Consider the following 12924-nt stretch of genomic DNA (forward strand, 5'->3'; position numbering starts at 1 on the left):
ACTCCGCAAATTTCGCCACAAAGCGCCGGTAGTAGGAGCAGAGTCCCAAAAATCCCCGCACCTCTCGTTCCATACCCTCCGGACCAGCCATACACCTCACTCTTGGCCTCTCACGAACATCCGGGTCTATCTCGACCCCCAAGCTTATTAAATCACCTGGCGCATCATACGCACGACCATATTGGTCACCACTTACACCGGGTCCTCTTTCTCTTCGCTTCTCCTCCATCACCTGCGAATCCCTCATCCGGTTAATGAGCACATCATCACGATCCGAACACAGACTTTGGACCAATTATTTTACTTCCTCCTTTATCTCTTTCTTATCCTCTCTCCGTCGCTTCTTAATTTCGCTCACCCCTTCTTCCACTTCTTCTAATTTTTGCTTCATCTCCTTCATCTCTTCGTGCGCCCCTTTAAGTTCTTCCTCTAACTCCACTTTATTTTTTTCTATGTGCTCCCGCACCTCCCGCTCTTTAACCTCCATTACCTCTACCACCTTGTCCATTTTCCTCGTCAGGTCCTCATGTACCGTCTGGCACTCTTTTTTAATTACCCCTACGTCCTTTTTCATCTCCTTCTGTGTCGATTTTAAACCCTCTATTACCGCTGTGTTCTTCTTTACCTGGTCCCCCAACTCCTTTTGTCCCACTGTCAGTTGTTCTACTCCCAGCGTCAACTCCTCTATACCACCTTGCAATTTTACAGTCCCCTTTCTCACCTCTTTCTCCATGCGCTCCTTACAGTGCCTCACCTCCTCGCGCACTCCTCCGACCTCCTCACTCACTCCTCTTCTGATCTCCTCTCCCATCACTTGCATCTCCTGCCCAGATGCCACCCTCATCTGCTCCATTTCCTCCCTGTGAGCATCCAGTTTGGTTTCTACCCCCATTCTGACCCCCTCTATCTGCTGCTCCATTTGTTTAACTTCCCTTTCCGCTTGGTCCCTCATGTCCCTCAATTTGCCTTCCATACTGTTTTCTAACCCCTCTAACCCATTTTTCACTCCCTCTATTTGATTCTCTTGAGCGGCCATTCTGTTTTCTACCCCCGTTAACCCCTGTTTCACTCCCTCTATCTGATTCTCCTGGGCAGCCATTCTATTTTCTACCCCCATTAACCCCTTTTTCACCTCTTTTATCCCGTTGTCTAACCCCTCAAATTTGTCGTCTAACTTCCCAAATTTCTTGTCTAAACCCTTAAAATTATTGTCTAACCCCTCACTGGTACCCCTCGCTTCGTCCCTCATTACCCCCATTTGGTTTCCCAACCGCTCACTATCAGCCCTCATTTGCTCACTATCAGCCCTCATTCCCACCATTTGTTCCATAAGGGCCCTCATTTGCAGGAGGAAAAGGTTCGAATCCACCAGGGGCGCTGCCACGGTCGCGGGCGCGGTGACCAGCGAGGCGCCATTTTGCGCGCCCGCTTCTTCGTGCGTGACGGCGCTATTTTGCGAACCTGCCGCCCTCACTGCTTCGCTCTCCTCCTGTCCCTCATTTTGGTCCTGGACCGACCCTGCTTCACTCTCCCCTACCGGACCCCAGCCGTCTTGATCCGCCATAGCGCGACTTGCAAAATTCGAGTTTCGTAAAACAAAACAAATTTCGGCCGCTCCAAATTTTGACCAAATTTTTTTTTTTCCTCTATTCGTTTTTTTTTTTTTTCAAAATTTGGTCGGGCCTCGAATCTCACTCCCGACACCAATTGTTACAGATACGACTTTGATGGTATGGTGGGCCGAGCGGGATGGCCGCCGTATCCGTACAAGTTACCCCGATTGCACCCGGGGTTGACTAATCGCGCTATGCTAGACCAATGAAGGAAAAAGAAGACACCCGGCTGGGTTATAATGACACAATACGACACCAGGGGTTCAGTTCTCAAGACCTCCGGAGGAGGTTATATTAAGGCGGAAGGTTAGATTACAACTACAAGAGGTACATCATAGGAAGACAGGCACTTAGACACAACCTTATATTATTCCCGACAGACCACAGAGAAACAGGACAAAAACTGGCTCACACGGGGATTGATGGCTAGGAAAGGCAGATAGCGATGGCTCAAGGTGCACTCTTGGCTCAAAGCAGGGTACACGGTTCGGTCCAGAGATGCGGGGAGGTCTCGTCTCAGCGCTCAGAGGTGACGTTCTTTCTCAGGCCTCTCCAAACTCAGGCGCATCTGTTTCAGCGCTCGCAGGTCCGTCTTTCTCCAGCTGGGGGCGAATCTGACGTCACATCCGGCGCGTGGCCGCGTATATCCGGCGGGGAGTGACACGCCCTCGGCTCGCTAGCTCCGCCTCGTGGAATCGGCACGTTGCTTCTCATTGGGTGCGTGCGGGGGGGGTTACTGGCTCCGCCCCTGACGAGGAGCTGACAGCCAGCCCCTTCGGGGTAACCCCGTGGAGCGCATGGTCTGGAGCTAATCGAGCCGGTGTGAGGACGCATCCTCCCCCGCTCCGCCGCCATCCCCTCTGTTGTTGTTGTAATTGTTGTTGTAGTTGTTGTTATTGTTGTTGTTTGGGGAAGAAGATGGGAGGAGGTATGGGAAGGTCCTAAACTCACTACTGGTGCCATATAATCACATTCTGGTGCAACGAAGAGTCATAATTAATGGAAACGAGGCCTTAACTGACATAGATTAAGAATAACTAGGAAGATGTCCGAAAGTTGTCTACGTGTGGTGCGGTGGACCTGGGCACGACATTTAATGGGGGAATAAGGGGAAGGTCGGCTCTACTGATTGTTATTTACATGCAATGGGACTAGGGAATGGGGGATCGGGGAAAGTTGGGGAGTATTGGAGAAAATAGGGGAATATTTACAAGCGGATATGGAGGCCAAATTCCATATTCGCAACAATATTTAACTCAAAATTTTATATTGGGCATTCCTGGTGGAACGTTTTGCCATCTTTCAACTTTGTTTTAGGTGGGAAGAATGGGGATTTGCAATGGCGAGCCATCGACTTAACTCATTCCAGTTTTCACCCCTCAGCCCAAATTGGGCTAAGGGGTATTGTCACTGGCGTCCGTCAACTTTTGGTTTCCGTCAATTTCAAGGAGAACGGCTTGTCCGATTAAATCCATTTTTGCAGTGTGTGTTGGGGTTGAGTAGAGGAAAGTTCCTTTCGAAAATGGGTGCGCTGTGATTTTCAATATGGCCGCCACGGCAGCCATCCGGGCGTCCGTAAACTTTTGGTTTCCATCAATTTCGAGCAGAACGGCTTGTCCGATTAAATCCATTTTTGCAGTGTGTGTTGGGGTTGAGTAGAGGAAGTTGCCTTTCGAAAATGGGCGTGCTGCGATTTTCAATATGGCCGCCACGGCAGCCATCTTGAAATTGGTTTCCACCATGCATGGGCTGAGGGGTTACACCCGCTTTGCGGTGCTATTTATTATTGTCTGCAATCAGTCCACTTTTGATGAATATTGATAGCTCACTTTCACCTTCACCACATTGCATATTAGAGTCATACTACTCGCCCTACATCATTTGAAGTTTTCTGCTGTGTGGCATGTTTTCATAAAGATTAGGCAAACCCACCATCATGTGGAATTCCGCTAATCATTTTTGTGTACAGTTTACGACGCTTTCAAACATTACCCAGACAGAAAAACAATTGGTGGTAAAATAAACACTCCAATGTCACTTTTGTGGCACATCACGTTTGTCTATTCAGAAGGCGGCCGGTGTTTTGACCGGGACATTCATTTGCATTCTCACAGCTTATTAGATCAGGTCGAGGAAATTGTTATTACCCTCGCTGGAGGAGGGGGTATTGCATTTGGTTCTGTTTGTCTGTTTGTCCACAAAGAATGGGCTACCGTAGGCCACAGATGCCACCTAGCGTTAGCCAAGAGTACACATTATCTTTTTCCAACTGAGTACCTCCATAATGTATGTACAATTAGAATGTGTGTAATTATGTCTATAAAATACGTACTATAAAACCACACAGAACAAGTCCTGGCAAGGGTCTGCAATCGTTGATTGCTCTTTCTGATTTATCCGCAAAACTTACAGTTCTGCTTAAATATTCAATACGCATGACTTTTAAGAAACCCATGTATTGCTACCCATTTAGTAATGGTTGATGCAGTAATGTTTGTCTGGGAAAATGCTTCACGCAAGTCTTTCACAAAACGGCAACCCAGATCTGACGTTCAACTGAAGGTGATTTGGGCTGGAATTTTTAATTTGTTCAGGCTACTGGTGATAACCCACCTACTCTTAATGAAGGATCTGTAATGTCCACCAACTAATGTTAGCAAATGGGACAGCCAGCTCCACGTACATTCGAAGGGTGGAGAACGAAGGGTGGAGAATGTGCAGAAACAAATTTGCAAAGAAAGGGGCCGGATCGGAACCCATGGGTATACTCTTAAAAACAAACAAACAAACAAACAAAAAACACACACACACACACACACACACACACACACACACACACACACACACACACACACACACACACACACTTTATGAACTTTACACCTCTATGTCTCCCAAACCGCTCAATGTAAAGAGTAAGAACACACACACGAAAACAAAAAACATGGGTGATTAAATAATGAACATAAACAAGGAAGACAAACGTATTTGAAGATGAACGGCTTGTGGAGAATATTGTGAAAAATGAAAAATTTAATAAAAGAATAAACCAAAAACAAAATGATGTTTTCTCCATTTTTTCCCTGCGCCCACGAAGCGTAAGCAGGGTTAGGCGATCGGTTGCGTACGTGTCTGCATTTTAGAAATTAATTTTTGTTGTCTTTCTGGGAGGATGTATGTAGTGGAGTCAGTACTCATGGTCAGTACGAGGACATCAACGATTTGGGACAATGAGGTTGTGATGACACAGAGCTTTCTAAATTTTCAGATGACACAGAGCTTGGAGGTAACGTAGATAGCAGAGATGGAGCAGTACGGGCTGATTCAGGAAAGGTGAGATAGTTTAATAGATTGGGAAAAGAAAGGCGGGACGATGAGGAGCGGGGTAACGAGGGAGGCGGGACGACGAGGGGCGGGGTAACGAGGAGGCAGGACGATGAGGAGCAGAGTAACGAGGGAGGCGGGACGACGAGGGGCTGGGTAACCAGGAAGGCGGGACGATGAGGAGCGGAGTGACGAGGGAGGCGGGGCGACGAGGGGTGGGGTAACGAAGGAGGTGGGACGATGAGGAGCAGGGTAACGAAGGAGGTGGGACAACGAGGGGTGGGGTAACGAAGGAGGCGGGACGACGAGAGGCTGGGTAACCAGGGAGGCGGGACGATGAGGGGTGGGGTAACGAAGGAGGTGGGACGATGAGGAGCAGGGTAACGAAGGAGGTGGGACAACGAGGGGTGGGGTAACGAAGGAGGCGGGACGACGAGAGGCTGGGTAACCAGGGAGGCAGGACAATGAGGAACGGGGTAACGAGGGAGGCGGGACGACGAGGGCGGGGTAATCGTGGGAAGGGGCCGGGCTAATCGAGGGAGGAGGCGGGGTAATTGAGGGAGGGGGCGGGGTAATCGAGGGTGGGGGCGGGGTAATCGAGGGTGGGGGCGGGGTAATCGAGGGAGGGGGCGGGGTAATCGAGGGAGGGGGCGGGGTAATCGAGGGAGGGGCGGGGTAATCGAGGGAGGCGGCCGGGTAATCGAGGGAGGAGGCGGGGTAATCGAGGGAGGAGCGGGGTAATCGAGGGAGGGGCCGGGTAATCGAGGGAGGAGGCCGGGTAATCGAGGGAGGGGGCGGGGTAATCGAGGGAGGGGGCGGGGTAATCGAGGGAGGGGGCGGGGTAATCGAGGGAGGGGGCGGGGTAATCGAGGGAGGGGGCGGGGTAATCGAGGGAGGGGGCGGGGTAATCGAGGGAGGGGGCGGGGTAATCGAGGGAGGGGGCGGGGTAATCGAGGGAGGGGGCGGGGTAATCGAGGGAGGGGCGGGGTAATCGAGGGAGGGGGCGGGGTAATCGAGGGAGGGGGCGGGGTAATCGAGGGAGGGGGCGGGGTAATCGAGGTAGGGGGCGGGGTAATCGAGGGAGGGGGCGGGGTAATCGAGGGAGGAGCGGGGTAATCGAGGGAGGCGCGGGGTAATCGAGGGAGGAGCGGGGTAATCGGGGGGAGGGTGGTGCCAAGTTGGACAAGGAGGACTGTCGAAGTAGCCCAAGCCGGGATCTCGTGACTGACGTCTTGAGAGAACAACTGAACAAGCGGAGCGGGATTTGAGGAGAGCGATCTCTGCAACGCCCTTAACCGCCACCGTGAACAAGAAACGGTCGTCACCTGCGAACTGAGTCAAAGAACGAACGGACAAGAAGAAGAAGAAGAAGTAGCGTCAAAGTTCAAACCAACGACAAACCTTCTAAAGTCTGAGGTAAATAAGCTCGTTAAAGGCGCTCACTCTTTTTCCCGCGGGAATGTTTGTCTTTCTCCCCACGGCTGACGTGTGGAGTACTAAGTACTAACCGTTTGAAGCAGGTCGAACGAGCTTTGTTGAGAGAAACATGGCATTACGATCAAGGAGAAAGCCGCTCTCATTAAGATTTATGCCATTGCTTGTGTTGTGACCTTTAAGAAAGCTTCATGAATGTCATGGACGCGCCCAAGATGTCGACGCTGTTTCTGTAACATCTTTGCATAGCGGGATCACCTCTTCTAAACCTGCGATTTTTACCTGTCATTCTTATTCGACGAAATATCCCGACCCAGATATAAACTGCCATCCAGGTGTTCCACAGGCAGGTTGATCCATCAAGGTGTACGCCGTCCCTCGTACGGACGTCACACTGGGGGTCACATCTGCCGCGATTACTCGGTGAATGTTAAAGATCCCACGGTGTGCATCGTGAAGAGTAGGCAAGCTATCGCCGGCACCCTGAACAAATGATGAATTCCTGCCCTAACTTTAGTGGAATGTCAGGCGGGCCTGGCTAGCCAGTTGGTGAAAAAGACCTGGGCCAAGATTCCTCCGGCCAAACCCACAAGAACGTGGGGAGAATAATTGTGGCCGTTAAAGAAGAAGAAGAAGAGGAGGGTATTCAACATCAGAGGGATGGGAAACTTTCAAGGAATAAATGAGTTGGATACAAAGTATATGCCAGTGAGGTGTAAATCTAGAGGCAAGAGACTAGGGTGGTTTGCATGGAGGTAAGGAGTGCTATCAAGGATAAGCAGAAGGTATTTACGTACTTAATTATAAAATAACAAGATCGGAGTTCCACTCAGGTTATTTGACCAGACGCTGTGACGTAATGGTTAGTTGCTCTGCTCCCCAAGTCTGGAAGGTCAGCAGTTCAAACCCCGGAGGAATCCTACCAAAGACTTAAAAATTATACTTGCTCGATGCTCGGGATTTAATAATGAGTGCAGACAAACAAGCATAGGTTGGCAACCATTGCGCAGGCTCAATGGGCCGGATGGCTTCCTCCTGCGTTGAAGGTTTGAAGTTCCTTGTAAGGGAATTCATCGAAGGGGTGAAGGTGCTCGTTTAGAAAATAATGAGGCAAGCCAAAAAAGAATATGAGAACGGTATGACCAAGAATTTTGAACAATGGCAAGGAATGTTGGAATACACAAGTAGGTAATGGGCAGGTGAGGAGGAATGTGGGCCCATTGAGGGCTGTGCTGTCACGTGCCCCTTTCTCAGGAGTGGCATCCGTCTGGCCACTCTCCCATAAAGCCTAGATTTTGGAAGTGCTGTAGAGACTGTTGTCCTTCCGGCAGGTTCTCCCAGCAAAGGAACCCTGTAGTTACCCTGCGTTTGCGAAGTGAAAAGCAGGGTTAAGCATTCGGTTGCGTACGTGTGCCGTACGTGTCTGCATTTTAAAAATTCATTTTCTCAGCAACCGTTGGTCCGATTGACATGAAATTTTACCATAGGAGGGCCTCCGCCTGTAGAATTTTTTTATTCATAATTATGACGGCATAGGTCACTGGTACGGACGCCATCTTGGAAAAACGTTACACCTCTATATCTCCCAAACCGCTCAATGGAAACATGGCTCATTGTCAAGTACTCCCCATGGGGAATAAGATATGTTGATGATGATGCCATCGGTACCTTAATTATGACGTCATAATTTGACAAGTACAACGCTTGATATGATGAGTATGAAAAAAAAAATCCCTCTGCAACTGTTAGTCCGATTAGCACAAAATTTTCAGAATATGAGTGGCTCCTCCTGTGGAATTTCTGAAATGATAATTATGACGTCATAGGTCACGTGGTACAGGCACCATCTTGGAAAAATCGAAAAACGTTGCACCTCCATATCTCTGAATCCACTCAATGGAAAAAATGGAAACATTGCTCATTGTAAAGAACTCCTCATGGGGAATAAGATATGTTAATGATGATGTCATCGGTACCTTCATTATGATGTCATAATTCGACAAGTACAACGCTTGATTCGATCAGTATGAATTTTTTTTCTTTGCAATTCTTGGTCCGATTGACACGAAATTTTCACCATAGGAGGGCCTCCTCCTGTAGAATATTTTAATGATTATTATGACGTCATAGGTTGCGTGGTACAGGCGCCATCTTGGAAAAAACTTTACACCTCTATGTCTCTCAAACCGCTCAATGGAAAAAGTTGAAACATGGCTCATTGTCAAGTACTCCCCATGGGGAATAAGATATGTTAATGATGATGTCACCTGTCTTCGTTATGACGTCATAATTTGACAATTATAACACTTCATCGAATCAGTATTATTATTTTTTTCTCTGCAACTGTTCATCTGATAGACACGAAATTTTCACTGCAGGAGCGCCTCCTCCTGTAAAATATTTTAATGATAATTATGATGTAATAGGTCACGTGCTACAGGTGCCATCTTGGAAAAACTGAAAAATGTTACACCTCTATCTCCAAAACCGCTCAATGGGAAAATTGAAACGTGACTCATTGTAAAGAACTTCGCATGGGGAATAGGTGTTAACGATGATGTCATTGGTGTCGTAATTATGACGTCATAATTTGACAGAGACAACGCTTAGTCTGATCAGTTTTTTTTTTGTTTTTTTTTGTATACTGAATCGAGGCTCGTGAAAGAGCTAACATTTATTTCACAAACAAATCAACCAGACAAACAAAATATACAAAAAGAGGGAGCGGAAGACAAGATGGGGAGAGAAGGGGAAGCACACAACCACAACATTTGAGAGCAGGGAGAAGTGTGGGAGGGAGAGGGCTTGGGGGGCGGATGCGTGGGAAGGGGGGGGGGGGGGGGAGAGGTATAAAACACAAGGGGACCGAAATTAGTGGGGGTAGAAAAGATCAAGGTTTTGGATGGGGGAGGATAAGAGATGGTGGTGAACAGCTGTTTTAAAGACCTGGAGGGTGGAGTGGGATTGAAGAGAGTGAGGGAGTTTGTTCCAGAGGCGGGAGAAAAGAGGAATGGAGGAGTGAAGGTGAGCAGAAAGTCTTGATTTTGGCAGTTTAACCATAAGAGGGTTGCAGGCAGATCTTGTGCGACCTGTAGGAATATTTGGGGGACAGAGCCCAGAGAGAGCTGGGGGGGCAAGGCCAGAGAGGAGTCGGTAGAAGACGGAAAGACCACCAACCTGCCTGCGGTGAGTGAGTGAAAGGCCCTTGGAGTTAGCTTCATCGCGGGAGATTCCAATGATTCTGAACGCTTTGGTTTCAACAGCGTGAAGACGAGCTAGGTGTGAGGCAGGAGCACCAGACCAGAGGGGAGAGCAGTATTCCATAGAGCTGCGGATGAAAGCCTTGTATGTGGTGAGGAGCTCAGGTGTGCCAAGGAAGGACTTCGCACGACGGAGGATGCCCAGTCGGCGACTGGCTTTGGAGGCCAGATTTGAAATGTGGTTTTCCCAGGAAAGATCATGGCGAATACTGAGACCCAAAAGCTTGAGTGACAGAACTTCTTGGAGAGGATTATTCAGAAAGTGGATGGGAGGGTTGTCCAGTCGGTCTTTTCAGAGAGACATCGTAAGAGTGTGAGATTTATCAGGATTGAAAGACATGTTCCATTTGTTTGCCCAGTCTGTGATTTTGTCCAGGTCTGCAGAGAGTGAGGAGGCTGCAGACTGCCGATCTGAGGGATGAGGAATGGAGCGACAGAGAGTAGAGTCATCAGCAAAGAGATAGAGAGGATTTTCAAGAGAGTCAGAGAGATCATTGATGAAGACCAGAAAAAGCACAGGGCCTAGAACACTACCTTGGGGAACTCCAGCCTGAACAGGAAGAGGAGATGAGAGAAACCCATTCAGGGCCACACGTTGACTACGACCAGAGAGGAAGTCCGCCAGCCATGCGTGGAGATTTCCATGGATACCAGAGCAGGGTGCCAGACCGTATCGAAGGCACGTGAAATGTCAAGGGAGACAGCTCTAATTTCCTGTTTGGCGTTGAGGACCTCCATCCATTGTTGAGAAAGCAGAAGCAGCATGTCCAGAGTAGAGTGACCAGGTCTGAAACCAAATTGATGATCAGAGATCAAGCCATTGGAGAAGAGGAAAGATTTCATATCTGAAGCAATGATGGATTCCATGACTTTGCTGATAATTGGGAGAAGGCTGATTGGTCTGTAGTTGCTAGGATCTGTTTTTGCACCTTTTTTGTGCAAAGCGGTGATGTTGGCTGATTTCCAAGCAGATGGCAGATGACCTTGAGCAAAAGAGAGGGTGAAGAGAACAGAAAGAGGGAGTGGAAGAGCGGAAGAACATGATTTTAGGACCCGTGGGCTGATGCCGTCAGGACCAGTTGCAGAATCAGAGTCGAGGGTTGACAGAAACTTTTCCACCTTGTCAGGAGGAAAGGACACAGAGTCCAGGAGCAGCTGGGTACGACTGGGTACGGTGGGTACAGAGAGGGATGGGTTTGGGACACAAGATTGTTTGAAATTTATTGAGCATGATCTATGCAACAATTATATTGGAGAATATAAATTGATGATGTAATCGCTCACGTGGTCTGGCAGCCATATTTGATCAAAGAAAAAAAAAAAACGTTCAAAAAAGAAGAGTTGGCTCGCACCAAGTTGACTGCACAGGGTAAGTATTCTTTGAATAACATCTAGTTCTTGAAGTTCTTGGTTTCCATCTTGTCAAGCTGAGCTAGGTGTGAGGTAGGGGTGCTATCCCAGAGAGGAGAACAGTCGATGCTCAATCATACTGGAAATGAAGGCCTTGCAGGTGGATAGGAATTGAGGTGTGCCAATGAAGGACTTTGTATGACGGAGGATGCCCATTCAGCTGCTGGCTTTTGAAGGCCACGTTTGAAACGTGGTTTGTCCAAGAAAGACTATGGCTGATAGTGAGACCCAGGAGATTGAGTGACTGAACTTCCTCAACAGGAGATTGGCAAAACGGTACTTTGGACAGAGAGACAGACCGAGTGTGGGATTTTGCCTCGGTTATCTTCCTATCGTATCCTCTTTTGTCAGGATTTTTCTTTCTGTCTTGTCTTATCCTCTTCCTCTCTCTTTCCCCTGTTGCGCTTGGCCTCCCCCCACACACTGGTTTTTATCCCCAAATCCAAATGACACAAAGCAAATAAACATGAGTGCTGCAAGTTCTGCTCTATCTGTTTGAGTGAAATCGCAACTTAGATACAACGTGTGCACACACTGCACATTATACTCAGGATGTGAAAATGTCTTCAAATTCCAGTCGTTCATATAATGATGATTGACATGATGTGATTTTTTCATAGTAATATTTTGTGCAAATTAAAGTGTGCTGCGTGTTCACAGTGATGCTGCTGTCGGCTTGCATCGTCCTGGTGCTCTGCGCCGGTGCACTTTTACTCCGGCGCTATTGGCGGGAGAGGGCCGTACTCAGTAGTGAAGACAAGTTTGTACTCATCACAGGATGCGACTCGGGCTTCGGATTCGAGCTCGCCCGGCGATTGGACGCACACGGCTTCCTTGTGTTCGGAGCATGCCTCACCCAGCAAGGAGCGCATCGGCTGGTTCGGTCCTGTTCAACACGCTTGCAGACATTGCAGCTGGACGTGAGCTGCCAAAACAGTGTGAACCATGCTCTAGCGAGTGTGAAAAAGAAAATGGGGGAAAAAGGTACTCTGTCGTTGCCTTAGTGTTGGTGCCAAGTCTTTGCGAGCCGGTAAATAACTGCCAAGTAGTCCCAACTACGTCCTGGCTGTCAGGATGGTCTGGAGGTATTCACACGCGTCTTTAAGCTGTCTAGCCTGTGTTCGAACCCCGACCCAGCTATCAACTGTGTCCTGGCGTTTCACAGGCACGGTGATTCATCCATGTGTGTGCCATCTCTCGGACAGACGTTAAACTGCGTGTCCCATTCACGTCCCATTCACTTCTGTTCATAAATTCCACATTTTGCTTCTGAGTATTTTTGGGGAGCAACTGAGGAATTTCTAAAATCCTCAATTTTCTTGTTTGTTACTTGCAAAATCCAAGATTTTTCAAGTATATTGGTCGGTTGTGTTTGTGGTTCTGTCTGTTTGTCTGTCTGTTTGTCTGTCTGTTTGTTTGTCTGTTTATTTGTCACCGGCCTACAGGTCACAATTTTCAACCGATCTTCACGAAACTTCACCAAGGTGTAGAGTTCGTCAAAAGCAAGAAGCCTATTGTTTTTGGGGTCAATAGGTCAAAAGGTCAACATAGGCCAAAGGTCACCAAATTTGCTAAACTTCTAAAATCCTCAATTTTCATCCGATTGACTTGAAATTTGAAGACCACTTGCATATCTGGTCACTGAATTCAACCACCAAGTATTTTTGAGGTCAACATAGGCCAAATGGTCAACATAGGCCAAATTTCTAAAATCCTCAATTTTCATCCAATTGACTTGAAATTTGAAGAGGACTTGCATATTTGGTCACTGAATTCAACCACCAAGTATTCTTCAGGTCAACATAGGCCAAAAGGTCAACATAGACCAAATTTCTAAAATCCTCAATTCTCATCCAATTGACTTGAAATTTTAAAAGGACTTG

At 48.0% G+C, this 12924-nt stretch overlaps 1 protein-coding gene across 1 annotated transcript in view; it reads left to right on the forward strand.

The window, feature by feature from the left end:
* Window positions 1–6035: 6035 nt before the first annotated feature.
* Window positions 6036–12924, forward strand: part of DHRS9 (dehydrogenase/reductase 9) — a 42598-nt gene continuing 35709 nt past the window's right edge. The window contains exons 1-2 of the mRNA XM_068122177.2: window positions 6036–6353; window positions 11702–12025. Of these exons, the coding sequence (XP_067978278.2) occupies window positions 11704–12025 (322 nt within the window). The 5' untranslated portion in view covers window positions 6036–6353; window positions 11702–11703. The remainder of the gene's footprint in view (window positions 6354–11701; window positions 12026–12924) is intronic.

Source organism: Myxine glutinosa, chromosome 7 (assembly GCF_964187855.1).
Source record: "Myxine glutinosa chromosome 7, kmMyxGlut1.1, whole genome shotgun sequence".
Taxonomy (NCBI): Eukaryota; Metazoa; Chordata; class Myxini; order Myxiniformes; family Myxinidae; genus Myxine; species Myxine glutinosa.